We start from the raw sequence: 15777 nt of genomic DNA on the forward strand, positions 1-15777 counted from the left end.
AAAATCTGTTTCGCTATAAAATGTACCATAAAATACTAGAGTCTCTCATATCGTGCATCCCCGTTCCGAAATTCGCGGTCGTAATCAGAGCAACACTGCCGAATTTTCCTTTGGCCGAAAAAAACATTTAGTCGCCGTATCGCAGCGGGAAAATATAAATAGCTTTCTGTATAATAGGTAGGTTGGGTTAGAGTATTGGGCGGAGTCGCACGAAGGGGTCCTGATTGGCGGGATAAGAATGGAGCCGAAGCGGTGAGCATGAGGGTGCCGACTGCCGACTGCCGCTCGACGTCACTGTTCGCTCGGCCGGCGCGGAGCTCGTGCTGTGTCACACGATATTTATATGAAAAAAATGTTAGAGTTTTATACGAATATTAATTCGGGATTGATGCAGGAGGGCATGCAGCCGCCGCTCTCCTGTGCAGGGAGGACAGGTCAGTGGAAGTGATTTTTATTTTGATCTTGCGAATTTTTCTTTTATATTGTGTACATGTTGTGTTAACCTTCGGACTTTTGTAGAAGTCTTGTTTATCTCGTCAAGATTTTTTTGAACGATTGATACAGCGCAAAATTTGTTTCAAATGTGTTTTATTGTGTAAAAGTGTCTTAAAAGTCATACTGATTTTTTATAAGTAGGTATCTACCTACATAATTTAATTTTCAAGAATAATTAATATTTGGAATAGAAGTGAAAGCAATATTTTCAGTAGTGAATCTTGAATCAAAAGATTTTAATTTAAAGCTTTTCTCTTAAAACTCCTTCGAAACTTTATTTAAATATTTTAAACAAGATAGATTTACTAGTTAATAATTACTTATAGGGTTAAAAAGTAAAATAAAACAAGAAAAATACTGTGTTTTATCGAAAAATACTGTGTCTTTAATAAATTCATTTGAACCTTGGTCTAAAGTAATTAATACCACAGTTAATACTTAGATCAGGTACGTTTGACTTTCCGTCACGTTGCCGACGGTTACTTTCTTTGTAATAGTAGGTATTTATACCTATGCATTAGTAGATAATCATACCAATTTATTTTGTTTTAATATTAAAAAAAACAATTAAAATATACTTTATTCCAATATTAATTTATTTCAAACTTATTTGATGAATCAAAAGTACTCAACACGAAGAAGGCTTTACTATAATGTTAAAACTTGAATGTAACCGTATTTTATTTGTAAAACCATGTGTAAATAAACGCAATCAAAATAATACCGGTCGGATACCTATTTGAGTTTTATAAATCGACGAATGGAACAGTCAACTCGAAATTATTTGCTTTTCAATCGGACAATCTGAATTTGCCTTTGATACTATTAAGGGGAAACCATTTCGGTGGCTTGTTTTTATTAAATTATTTTTATTCGGCATTCCAGAATTGTTTTTTAGGGATAACATAACTGGATTTTTGGTCGGAAATTCTGTGAATTCCAATAGTTACTGTTAACAATATTGAATCAGCACTCTTTTAGAATTTATAATTGATATCCAGATATGCCCAGGCATTTTCAAAATAAAGTGTACCATGACTGAATTTATGGATAAATTTTAAATGTTGCATTTTTAATGAAATTTAGATTAAGAAATTTTAAATATACATCATAGTAAGTGAAATTATATTTAATTGCTTGCAGATTAATTTGTTTTAGGAGAAATCATCAAAATTGGGACTGTGAAAAAAAGTGTTAGTTTTGCGACAGTCATCAATGCTCATGTAACTATTAACTACGAAGAAAGACGCAAAATATTTTGATTGTGTTACGAAGATTATAATTTATAACATACATTATTTAAAAAATAGAAAATTGAAGTCGAAAAATTAATAAAATTCCTATTAAACTAGCTTTAAGTTCTGTTTTGCCACAGCTGATGCCAAAGTAGCCGTTACTTTTACGATACTTAACACATTTCGATTAAAATCGGCAAAGTGATTATTTTATTTCGGAACAGTAAAACCATTTTAAATATTGAATTCAAATTATTTGTGTCCCTTATAATAAAAAAATGTAAAAACTAAAATTTTTCTTGTCGCAAAACGGGGGACTTTCGCAAAACCGATAGACCATTTTTTATAAGGCTAGGTTTTCAACCATGTAAATTGGAACAAAATTTTTATTTTAGTCTCATAAAAAAAGTACATCAACACACAGTTTGACACAGTATCAATTTTAGGGTAAAACTCAGAGTTATGGCGAGTTTCGCAAAATATAAGTAGGATATATCTTTAGCCGGTTATACGGATGTCTTTAGAAGTACTGTTAACCCAATAAGTCTAAATAAATAATAAGATACCGTTTAGGTAAATACTACTTCTTAGGACACGAAGTGTAATACGAATAAAAAAACGATGTAAAAAGTTACGAACATTATATTAACTGGAATCTTATCACAATTTAGGAACCGTTCCTTAAAAATTTAATAGAGATCAGTTGCAACTGAAAAATAACCATGTTGTTGGAGCTTTGTGGAACTTAGAATGTTTTCCAATCTGAAAAAAAGAAAAAAAAGATAAGTGGTTAAATTATCAAAACTTCCAGCAAACTCCTATAACAGTAGGAAGAATGTAATAGTTAAGGGTATTTATGATAAGACAAAAAAAAAACTAATCTCAAGCTTCAGAAGAAATATTTATTTATTTATTTATTTACTCTTTATTGTACAACAGTCTTATAAAATAAAAGTACAACAAAACCATTCAAAAAATAAATACACTACACCTTTTAACTTTCCATATATATGTATCACATATGTATTCAGCGCCTGCTGGCCAACGCATTCATTGCAATACCATTTTTTGCAAATTATACATGTCCTTTTTGGTCCCGAGATTAGTGAAACCTAAAAATTATGAAGAATATTACAATGACAATGTAGACTGGGCTTTATGCTGTCAGTTTTGCGACTTTTCTTGTCAGCCTATAAGGTCACGAACTTGGTCACGAAGCAAAATGTTGCAAAACTGACGTGACGTTTTCTTCTCAGTTTATAGTCAAAACTAAGAGTCAAAATTATATTCTGACGAAAAAATGTGCCTACACTCATTATCAAATGTAAATAACGGTTAATGAATACATTGCTCATCTTCTGAAAGTATTTAAACGATGTTTACTTACCTGTATCAAGTAATAATAGGTATGTCTCAAACCAGACAGTAGAAATTTCAACGGCCGTTGCACTCACAAAACACGTCTGTTTTACTCGAATTGTATTTGAAAACAAGCTTTTTTAAAATCTCGGACGGTGAATGTAAACGATAATTTTGCCATTTAAAAAATTCAAATAGTAATCTAAAATTTTTAAGTGGCATTATTAGCCGTGGTAAACCCGACATGTCCGGTCGGTACCACTTTTTAAGATATTTTTGGAAATCAAATTGTTTTTAAACGATTATAAGGCCTTAATTATGAACTACATGCGACGATTCGCAAATAAAAGTACTTTTAAACGACACTAAAACTTATTGTACCCTGGTATAAAGCACACGCCAAAAACTGACACTTTAGTTTTAAAAATAATTATTTCAAAAATAGTACGCAATGTTTCCGTGAATTAATTGTTTGCATTTATCAAATTTTAATGTATTTAATACTTTTCAAGCATTACAATAATTAGCCATAATATAAATTTTACTTGTTTTTCGACTTGTAACACTGGGGACAGGCCGAAAGTGAGGGGTACACTTTTTTTTGAAAACGCTCATCTACGTTTACATGTAGGTACCATTAGTAGGTACATTTCATTAGTAGGCACCTATGGAAATTGGAAATATAAGTACCTAAGTATTAATGAGTAATGAAGTGATTTAACTAGGATAATTAGTAAGATTTAGTTATCTTTTTTTAACAACTTTCTCTAAAACGCAGTTGCTGAATAATTCTTATTTTTAGTTTTATAAAAAAAAAGATGTATCGTATAGGTTCTCTACATAGGTTCTCTATGTTTTCTGTTTTATAGTTTATGTTGATAATTTTTTTATTCGTCACATTTAGGGCCGATTTTTCAATGCTTGGATAAAACTTAGAGTAAGTCCACACGGCGCGTCGCGTCAGCGTTGCGTCGTCGCAACGCAAATATTTGACGCATAGCCGGCCACACGGGCGCTGCGCCATCGCAGCGTTACTACTACTACAACTGAGCGCTGACACCTCCTCCCGCTTCGTCTCGGGGGCTGCTGTCCGTCACGTGTGCGTTGCGCGCCGCAGCGCGCCGTGTGAACACCTTGGTTATTTGTATGTAAAACGACGCAGCGACAGCGTTACGTCGACGCAACGCTGACGCGACGCGCCGTGTGGACTTACTCTTATTCGTCGAATAATGTATAAAACTACCATTTTAAAAACGTATTCTAATTGCCCGTATTTGACAGTTTACGTGACATTTTAATATTATCGTGTAATACTTTATTTGGACGGATAAGTTTTATCCGAGCATTGAAAAATCGGCCTTTAGTCGAAGTTGTATGTAAAATGAATTATGAATAAAGTATAGAACAGTGGATATTCATTTAATTTTAAATACGGATTTTATAAGTTTTATGTGATACGATTTTATGTGGTCTGTCTTTTCGGTCTTCATATTATTAATTAGCTTTTCTTTGTATATTCAAGTCACGGCCAACTGAAAACTACAAAAAGAGTTTTTAAATATAGGCGTATAACGTACTAAGGTAAATAATACGAAATATCCATACTAATATTATAAATGCGAAAGTAACTCTGTCTGTCTGTCTGTTACTCAATCACGCCTAAACTACAGAACCAATTTTCATGAAATCTGGTATGGAGATATTTTGATACCCGAGAAAGGACATAGGCTACTTTTTATCCCGGGAAAATGACGCAATCCCGGAAATCCCACGGGAACGGGAACTATGCGGGTTTTTCTTTGACTGCGCGGGCGAAGCCGCGGGCGGAAACCTAGTACCTAATACTATTAAGCATTGCACTTTAAAAGGTAGCTAAATGGCCGTCGAGACTTATCAAAATAGAAAGATGAAATAATTTTGAAAAGAAAAGCTTGTTTGGTAAAAACCATTTTAGCGGTGGGTTTGGCGTGAACGGTTTTTCAAAAATGTTAAAAAGAACAGTTACTTGGGCATTCTCGAGCGCGTCAGATATTCATACTACGTATGCCCCAAGTGCCTCTGATAACAACGGTATACTAATCTGCCGGTTTGCGTGATGGGGCTAGGCATATAAATTAGTCAAAAATGTACAAAAAAAAATTACTCGAGCGGGTCAGATTTTCGGAAGGGGTTTTAAGTAGGCCAAGGAAGCTCCCCTTAAAAAAACTGACGATTTCGGCGTGACGATAAGTTACGATGAATTTTTGAAAATGCAAAAAAAAAGTCTTTTTGAAATACTCGAGCGCGTCAGATTTTCATAGGGGAGGTTTATCTCGGTATCCTGAAAGCATTTTTTCTTAATCTGACAAAAATGTTGGTGGGTTCTCTTAATCTGACCGAAAAAGGTTTTTGGGTTTCTTTTTTTTCCTTTCTTTCTCCTTGATATTGGTAGGACGGCATATTTCCGCGAAGCGCTCAGTCTGTATTACATATTTGTGGCAAATTCCTCTTTTTTGCTTCAATTCTTCACTTCGTTTTGCTTACGGTACGTCCAAAAAACAATTTCAGGATCAACAGGCTATTGAATAATATACATATTACATCAAACTGTACATATTAATAATACTTTTGTATACAGATACGCGTAACTTTTTCCGAGTCCACGAAAATTGTCGAGAAGCTTAAGAAAAAAAATTTTGAGATATAATAAAAGTCACATAATTTAATCATCGTTATTTCATAACAATTTTTTTAACACCCTCAGTTTTCGACATATACTCAAAAAACCGGGAGTTTGAGTTTTTATGATGCTTCAAGTCAAAAAGTTTTAACTTTGGACAAAAATGTAAAGAGACCTTTTTTGTGTAAAATAAAATTACCTTTTTTGTTTATTTAAACTTTTTTTTTTGTAAAATGAATCGTTCGCGACTTATATGCTGCAACGCGTTTTTCGGAAGACGAAATGGCTCCTCCAGCCTTCGGGTATGCGGAAACCGGCAGATTTTGTATTTTTAATAAGTTATAGATTATATTCTTCAAAATAAAAAATAAAATAAAATCGCGCTCGAGAATGCCGGGTTCACGTTTTTTTTTACAAGTTCGCGACCCTATAACTCGGCGGCGTCAAGGACTTATCGTCAGATTAGTTAAATTTAGTCTTAAAACATTAAAATCAACCCCCAATATCTTAATCTGACGCGCTCGAGTATTTCAGACTATCGATTTTTTTTTTACTAATCTGATCGTCTATCCTAGGCGCGCGTCACTACATATAGAGCTAAATAGTTTACAAGGTTGTTCTATTAGGTCTAAGGTATCTCTCATATCTTAAACTGCCACGCTCGAGTACCTATTACCGAAAATTCTCCTATTCGCCTCCCTAACTATCTTTGCTCACTTAATTTTGTTATCGCGGTATCCTTTTATGAAAATAAATTTTCTTCCTTTACTATTTCAAAGGAACTATCTATGTCTAATGTTTCCAAGCACTTAGTTTCAACTAAATATGTAGTGAATACGAGAATTATAGAATTAAATTTACCTCTTATACATATTCGTAACTAGACGATACTATCTTATTCTATACGTAATTTGCTCGGGCTCGCTGGTGATGAAACTTTATTTATTTTATTTATAATACTTTATTGTAAAAAACAATGTAAGTACCTAAATCTAGTACAATCTAATTAGGTACAAATATTTTGCACGACAGGCGGACTTATTGCTACACAGCAATCTCTGTCAGGCAATCTCTGTCAGGCAATCTGGTAGGAGAGAAAATGTGAGAAGTATGAGGATATCGCAAAAAAAAGCATTCCTACTGTATGCAATATAACAGCTGACGCGTTTGAATTATGTAATAGGAAGATAAGAATAACAAATGTTTTCCATTTTTTATATCAGTTAAGTACTAAGTATCTTTATATTTTTTGCCATAGATACATATTACATACCTACTTAGTTATAAGAAACTTTATTTTAAAATCTTCTGTTATATTATTTTTACTAGAGCTGCAAGAGGAATAATTTTCTATTTAACGGTAGTTTTCGCTCAGTTTTAAGATTATTAATAGGCTTTTGATCAGGTTTAAAATTAACTACATTAAAAAATATTTTATCTATAAACATAAGTAGGTACTTATGCTTACGGGTTAAATCTTTGAATTTAATAGTTTAAAAGGTTTTTGAAGAAAAACAACAACAACGCAGTATCAATAACTTTTCAATACACATAATAATAATAGTCCATTGAATAAAAAGTTCTAGAGTGCGTGAGTTAGTAACGTAAGATGTTTTTTCGGAAACATGTCAAGAGTCCCTAGGTAATAAACATACTAAAACCCCGGGACACTAGGAGGAGCCCCGGAGTGGGGGGAGTGGTGGAAAGGGTCCATTTTTTCATTTTTCGCTTAAATCTCAAAAACGGTACATGTTAGAGAAAAACTTTCAAGGAAAAGTTGAAAGGCCATAAAATTATCTACAAGTTGTACCTACATAATTTTTTCCTATATCCTACCGTTTCTGAGTTACACGCAGTAAAAAATGATTTTGGCTCATCAATCGATTAAAAAATATTTCTTTCTTCCAAAAAACTCAAATGTGCAACTTGTGACCGGTACTGATAGATTGCTCTTAATTAGGTCTATAATTGGTAAAATAAACACATTCCTCCATGGAAGCCTTTAGGAGGAATCGATTGTCAAAATATTATATCAGGGTAGTTTGAGTTACTGAACTTGATCTTTTTATTTTTTTTTCCAAAAAACTCAAAAGTGCAACTTGTGACCGGTATAGATTAGATTGCTCATAATTAGGTCTAAGTATCATTGATAAAAATACCAGATTCCACCACGGAGGCGTTTACGGGGAATTGAATTTTATTAGGGTAGTTACGATACTTGAACTTTTTATTTTTTTTCTTCCAAAAAACTCAAATGTGCAACTTGTGACCGGTACTGATAGATTGCTCTTAATTAGGTCTATAATTGGTAAAATAAACACATTCCTCCATGGAAGCCTTTAGGAAGAATCGATTGTCAAAATATTATATCAGGGCAGTTTGAGTTACTGAACTTGATCTTTTTATTTTTTTCTTCCAAAAAACTCAAAAGTGCAACTTGTGACCGGTACAGATAGATTGCTCATAATTAGGTCTATAATTGGTAAAATAAACACATTCCTCCATGGAAGCCTTTAGGAGGAATCGATTGTCAAAATATTATATTAGGGTAGTTTGAGTTACTGAAATTGATCTTTTTATTTTTTCTTCCAAAAAACTCAAAAGTGCAATTTGTGACCGGTACAGATAGATTGCTCATCATTAGTTCTATCATTGATAAAAATACCAGATTCCACCACGGAGGCGTTTACGGGGAATTGAATTTTATTAGGGTAGTTACGGTACTTGAACTTTTTAATTTTTTTTTTCCAAAAAACTCAAAAGTGCAACTTGTGACCGGTACAGATAGATTACTCATAATTAGGTCTATCATTGATAAAAATACCAAATTCCACCATGGAGGCGTTTAGGAGGAATTGAATTTTATTAGGGTAGTTACGATAATTGAATTCTTCACCTTTCATGGGATGTAGCTCGAAAACGGCTGCGAATAGAAAAAAAAATTATTCAGGTACAACTTGTAGATAATTTTATGGCCTTTCAACTTTTCCTTGAAAGTTTTTCTCTAACATGTACCGTTTTTGAGATTTAAGCGAAAAATGAAAAAATGGACCCATTCCCCCCCTCCCCCCACTCCGGGGCTCCTCCTAGTGTCCTGGGGTTTTAGTATGTTTATTACCTAGGGACTCTTGACATGTTTCCGAAGAAACATCTTACGTTACTAACTCACGCACTCTAGACCCCCCTTGGAAGAACTCATTCAATGGACTATAAAGTTAATTCGCTATTATTTTATCACCTTTAATTTTATTGTAAAGTTACAAACACGTGCAAGATTTCGTCAAATGTTAGTAAGTTTTAATAAATTCAAACAAGTTCACGAGATGGTTTCATTTATGAGAAGTTATTTAATTCTCAAAAGATCCAGGCGATGTTTCATTCATTAAGGTTTTTCTAAAAGAGAAACGCAAGTTCAAATGTATACCGTTTTATGCACACATTTAATGTTTAGTTAGTAATGATGCAGTTAGCATCACATTCTATGAAACGAGGCAAGAATTCTTCGTTCTTGCCTTGGTTCTTGCAGTGAAATGACATTATACATATATATTTTTTATACATATGTCAATGTAAAACGCTCAAAAGATTTTGTTTGTTGTCTTTAGACCACAACGGGAGTTCTTTTTTTACTGTTTTGTTTTTTGAAATGCCTACTCAGCTAATTCTTCTAAGTTCTTACAAGTAAAACCAACTCTACTTACCTATTCAATCTTTAAAATTTGAAAACTCAACTTTATAAGCAAGCATATAATTTTAGATTTTTAGAATACTTCTCTATATACTGAACTAGCGGTCCGCCCCGGCTTCGCCCGTGGTACATGTTTACGTTTTCTCTACATAAGAACCATCCTCGTACTTCAAGGAATATAATAAAAAAAAGAATTATCGAAATCGGTTCAGCCGTTCTCGAGTTATGCGCTTACCAACACATTTTGCGATTCATTTTTATATATATACTAGCGGTCCGCCCCGGCTTCGCCCGTGGTACATAATATTTACGTTTTCTCTACATAAGAACCATCCTCGTACTTCAGGAATATAATAAAAAAAGAATTATCGAAATCGGTCCACCCGTTCTTGAGTTATGCGCTTACCAACACATTTTGCGATTCATTTTTATATTATAGATAAGAAGAAGAAGAGAGATTAGACCACAGAATTAGACATATCTTGTAGGATTCATGTTGAGTAAAATACTAAACTTATTGAATATCTTTACGCAGCAAGCTGGTCAAAATCGATACGCGAAGATCTCAGCACGGTTAGGCATTATACGCATGTGTGTTACTGCATACCTACGCATAATATATGTATAACTGGGATGATAAATTATGCTTTTAAACTTAATTTTATTAGTTTAAAGCGGACTAGGATTAAACGTGGTTCTCCAGTAGCCCCGTAAAAGAAATGTACAAATAAAAAAAAACAATATTATTTTCTAAGTCTCTCTCAGTAGGTAAATGGTATTTTCAAAGTATAAAAAAAACGTTTTAGCAGGTAATGTAATTAGTTTAAAACCGGTTTTATTTTCCAAAGACTGCCTCTTTACAGGCGGTGGTACACAGTTTGATGATGATGGGGCATAGGCGAGGTGAAAATGAGTTTACAATGAGTTTGAATTAAGCTTAAAGAGGATACAATTGAATTGCATCGACGGTAACATCGCTATTAGCCAGTGCTATTCCAAAACAATAAGAATTTTCATCTACGCGTCATGCTGTCTAATACATTTCAGGCACGCACTGCTCATCGATTAACCGGTAGGGATGTTTTACGCCGTCGTTTTGTGCCCCGTTTGATCCGTGACCCGGGTGACCGAGGCCCCTCCTCCTGGGGCGTGTATCCCCACCCTAAGGAATGACTTAAGACGCCGACTATGTCTTACCAACTTATCTATACAGCTAGGTATAAACGGTATACCAGCCGTTTATGAAAGAGAAATGATGGCATTCAATTCTCCCGTTCAAACGAGCATAAAAGAATCGCGGTTATTATTACTTTATTTTTGATCGTCTTATTCTTAAATATGTGGACGTTTCACGTTTAACGACTTAAGTATAGGATTCTCTTTAAGTTTTATTTTTAAAGAAAAAATGCATAGGTGAAAATCTACATTGCGCTAAACAAAATCAATGAGTTCTTATGACACGTTTTCAACTTAAAGCTGGCATCGAAATTTTTATCACTTAGGTAAATAAAACAATTTAAACGGATGTTTAGTTATGTTATTCTTATATTACCTACTCTTAGAACTTTCAGCATCGTTAAAATTAATGATGAACAATGAATATTGAAGATAAGTAATTAAGCCTCATAGATAAAAAGAGGTAGGTAGTCGATGAATACCTAGAGCTATAATTGAATTCTCTTAAAATATAGAGTTACTATTTACTAGATATTAATTATAGACTACAGGCCCATGTTGAAACATTTATGGGTCATTTGAACCACCAGGTGACCTATCTAGAACGATATAAGAGCATAAAATAATAAGATTCAGCACTATGCCGTCACTTGTAAGCTGTCTACCTGAGTGCAGATGAGAATTCGAAAGTACCTACAGGTAGAGATTTTTTCCCCTTGTCTCCATGATTTTTGTACGGCGTTGCGGAATAATGGATTAATTTTTCTATTACTTACCTACTTGAATTTTTTGTTGCCATTGCGAATTTAGAAAATGTGTATATTTTATGATTTGTATCTACTACATTATGTTGTATTTTTTCTCAAGAACTATCTTTTTATGTGTGTGTGTTATTGGCATCGCTTAAATTTTCCTTTGTTTCTATAAAATAAACTTTCCTAATAAACACAACGTGTAAATGGCAAACGTAATCTTTGTAATTATCAGATTTCATTATTGTTGTGTTGCTTTTAAAGTTTCACATTCGAACTCAAATAAACCTTATAATAAAACTCGCCTCTCTTACTGAATGTTACTTAAAATGATAAAGTTACAAGTTATAAATATCTTATAAACTGTTCGATGTTGCAAGTTATATAATTATGTATTATCTTTTTAATTATTTGCAAAAATATTGTAGATTTTGGGGTATGTGCCAAGTGCCAACTTATCACGTTGTGTTTAAACAAACAAATGTTTCACTGCAAATACCTAATTACAATTAAAAATAGTAGGTTAACGACGTAGTTAACCACTTTCTATACAACAAGATTTTTTTTATTCCAGAGCTCAATGCCAGCATCAAACGGGAGAAAATGGTAGAAATATGTGAAGGCTGCGGTCAGAAGATCCAAGATCGCTACCTGATGCGGGTCGGCGAGCTCTCCTGGCACGAGCACTGCCTCAGCTGCTGCGTGTGCGGCTGCCCGCTCGCGCACACCTGCTACACGCGCAACGCCAAGCTTTACTGCAAACCCGACTATGATAGGTAAATACCACCTAGTTCATTATAATTATGCCCCTTGCGAATACCCACTGCTCGCGTAGGCTAGCGATGCGCCCAGCGAATTTGCTGTGCGCCTTCCGTTTTTGTATATCCATTACTTCTGTTTGTCTCAGGTTATTCGGAGTTAAATGCACCAGATGCGGCGACCGACTCCTCCCCCAAGAAATGGTCATGAGAGCGCAGCAGTACGTGTTCCACATCCAATGCTTTGTGTGCGTTATGTGCTGTCAGCCGTTACAAAAGGGAGAGCAATATGTCATCAGGGCTGGCCAGATCTTCTGCAGGCAAGACTTCGAAAAGGAAATGTACTTGATGCAACATGCCGAAGACGATATGATTATTGACGATTCCGAGAGACCTCGCGATGGCCGACGAGGCCCAAAACGTCCGCGGACAATACTAACCTCAGCTCAACGGAGACAGTTCAAAGCTTCCTTCGAAGTCAGCCCGAAACCTTGTCGCAAAGTTCGCGAAGCATTAGCTAAAGACACTGGCTTGAGCGTGCGAGTCGTGCAGGTCTGGTTCCAAAATCAGAGGGCTAAAATGAAAAAGATACAACGCAAAGCCAAACAAGAGGGAGACAAAAACGCGGAAAAGGAAAAGGACAAAGATGAAAAGAGTATTAAACAAGAATCACCTTCGAGTGAACATGGAAATTACTTAGGCCTTGATGCGTCTTACTCGGCGTCTAGTCAGCCTTTAAATCCCAACTTACCTTACTCTCCAGATGGTAAGTTATCATATATTCTTATTAATTTTTATGAGTCAAGCTTGTTTTATTACACTAACAAAAGTTCAATTTCGCCGTACTAATACAACTTTTTATTCAATAGATTATCCTGCTCACTCCGGAGATAGCTTCTGCAGTTCAGATATATCGCTGGATGGAAGCAACTTCGATCAACTCGATGAGGGCGCATCGGACACAATGAGTTTACAGAACCTAGAAGTAACGCACCACGCACACAACCATTCCAATCACGGAAACCACGAACCCCTTAGCCTAGGCTCCGGTGCTGTTGTCAATCCAATTGATAAGCTTTACCTAATGCAGAATTCTTACTTTAGTACGGAACATTGATTAAGCCAGAACCGCGCAAATCGTAGTAAGGTCGGTTTGCGCGTGGGGCCCTATAACGGAGACCTTACCGTTAAGTCCACGGCGACGGCAACTAGTCACACAGTCACCGAAACTAATTCCATAAACTCTTATTTTGATTTAAATGCGTTTTCCATGTCTTAATATTATGTTGGTATACAGAAACATTTTTATATATATACTCCTGTTTATTCGGATTTACGGGTAGCGCGTTTATTAAACAAACCGTGTGTTTGCAATTCCCTGCAGTCATCCAATAGAAAGAACAATTCGCAATCAAAGCCTATAGTAATTTAGAACATACAGATTCGGCTTTGTATTTCAGTTACCACGTTTATTTAGTTAGTGGGTAAACAGATGGCCGAGTAAAATGTGTTGCGTTTATTGTTTCAATTCGATGTCGCACGTTTTATTTCACTCCCTTTGTCTGGTAGCAACATGGCAGAGTAGGTACTTAATCCATATTGTTGCAAATAGCATAGGTCATAGTTTACTATATAACTTCTCATAATAATGTAATAGTAATCAGTACTTATTCAAATTTACAATAGATAGACTTTACTTCTTGTTAAATAGGTAAATATACATTTAGAATAGATGTCATGTCAATGAATTTTCCTTTTTATTATATAATATAAATGAAAATGTAGCACGATGCCATTTTCATTTGATTATCAAATTGGCTTTTTCACCAAGACTGAAAAAACGGGTCATTTTATTAATTTGATTAATTTCAATAAAACTGCAATTGTTATAAAATAATTCCAAAAAATGTACAAGTACATCATTTTTAGAATAATTATTATTTGCGCGGTGAAATACACTTTTCCTAGATACTTAATTTATTTACAATACCAAAAGATAATACCAAATAGTAAAATTAGTTATTATCTGTAATGCACTTGTAGTTCGTTGAAGTTATTATAAATAAAGGATAACTGAATCAACTGTGGACTTAACGACTAAATATAAAAGTAATAGGAATATTTGAAATTGTATATAAGTAGAGGTTGTATATGTCTATATTAATCTTGTAAAGATGATCATCATGGTAAAATTATATTCTAGTCATTTGGTTTAAAATTGAAATGTTAAGGTACCTACTTGTGTAAATATTATCTAATGTTTAAGTATTTTCAGAATGTGGCTTCAAAATTATTTATTCGTAGTTTACGAAATAGATTTGTACCTAACCGAGTTTGTAATTGACGTTTTAAATGTTACAAAGCATTGTCCAAGTACATGACTTCGTATTTTATAAGTTTAGATAAATCTCAATGTTTACCAGATACTTAGAAGTAATATAAATCAAATAATTTATGTCTAAATGTCTCTAGTCAAAATTATACGGTTAGGCGTAAGTATGTAACAAAATTATCTTACACGACGTTCGGTTATTTTATAATACGATGTACAATATAGTATCAATAAGTTATGTGGCATTTTTATTTATATCTACTGTTAAACGCTTTATTACGTTTCATAAAGCCTAAAGCTTCACAATTTTAGTCTTAAAAATATGGCAATACCGTCACGTCATGGAGTAAAGCGAAGATTTTGGTATCTTTAAATCTTGCAAAAGAAATTTCACTTCTGACTCGAGTGCTCGGCACACACGCTTTTTTATACATATTTTAAAAAATTAAATATTTTATTAAATTACATATTTAGTACCTAATAGAGGTAGAGTCAATATAGAGGTAGGTAAATTATATAGAGTTGCAAAAAGAGTAGATTTTAAACACAGACAATCAATAATATCAATATTTTTTTGTAGTACACCTCACCATTATCTCAATAAATAATCACCAGCATACATTCTGCATCCATGCTGTAGAATCTGTGATAAAAATTGTGTCGGAATATATAAGAATTCATCCTTAGGTTACCCTTGGTGAATTTCAATCAACTGTTTAAACTTTAAAGTAATAGAGCACCATGTATAATTACATTATTCTTTTGATTAATAAATTTGAAGGAATGGTAAGAACAATAAGTACACTTTTTATATCTTTTTATAAAGTGCAAAAGTGTCATATATATAGTTCGTAATATTTTATGAAATACCTATATTATTGAAGTGAAACTTCTTTATCGGGGTTGGAAAAAAATTTAGTGTAACATTTTTTCGTTACGCGTGACATTTTTCCGTTACACGCCATCTTTTTCTTATCCCTACCACGCGTGATTCGACGTATTTCTGTAAAGTTGCATATAATAAATTATTTTTTGAAAAATGAGGTCATAAAGAAGTTTCACTTCTTACGTGTGTAGGTACACTAGTACACGCACACATTTTTTAAATATCATATCTAATTATGTGCTCTTTGTGTTATTCCATATTGAGAAAGATGTACAGTCAGAAGCATAAATATATTACCATTTGCAGATTAGCAAAAATATCTGTCATAAGAACGGGTTCAATAATATCTGTCTGCCCGTATACAGCAAAAATATCTGACATTAGTAGGCAGCATAATAAAGTGGCATCAAAATTATATGACGAAAATGTAGAGCAAA

At 33.8% G+C, this 15777-nt stretch overlaps 1 protein-coding gene across 1 annotated transcript; it reads left to right on the forward strand.

The window, feature by feature from the left end:
* The first annotated feature begins 343 nt into the window (after positions 1 to 343).
* Positions 344 to 13829, forward strand: Lmx1a (LIM homeobox transcription factor 1 alpha). Its single transcript, XM_089699311.1, has 4 exons — positions 344 to 434; positions 11939 to 12140; positions 12272 to 12888; positions 12992 to 13829. Exons 1-4 carry the CDS (start codon positions 344 to 346, stop codon positions 13237 to 13239), a joined length of 1158 nt encoding a protein of 385 aa, XP_089555437.1. The 3' UTR covers positions 13240 to 13829.
* Positions 13830 to 15777: the final 1948 nt, after the last annotated feature.

The sequence above is a fragment of the Colias philodice genome, chromosome 1 (assembly GCF_061535455.1).
Source record: "Colias philodice isolate Cphi_HAF_F1 chromosome 1, ilColPhil1 Martin Lab GWU primary, whole genome shotgun sequence".
NCBI classification, from domain to species: Eukaryota; Metazoa; Arthropoda; class Insecta; order Lepidoptera; family Pieridae; genus Colias; species Colias philodice.

What these genes read in the sequence shown, in the direction of transcription:
- Lmx1a (XM_089699311.1), top strand. Translation starts at nt 344, where the DNA reads ATGAAAAAAATGTTAGAGTTTTATACGAATATTAATTCGGGATTGATG. An exon ending in TGCAAACCCGACTATGATAG is followed by an intron (nt 12,141 to 12,271) that starts GTAAATACCACC and finishes TGTTTGTCTCAG; the next exon opens with GTTATTCGGAGTTAAATGCA. An exon ending in CTTACCTTACTCTCCAGATG is followed by an intron (nt 12,889 to 12,991) that starts GTAAGTTATCAT and finishes TTTATTCAATAG; the next exon opens with ATTATCCTGCTCACTCCGGA.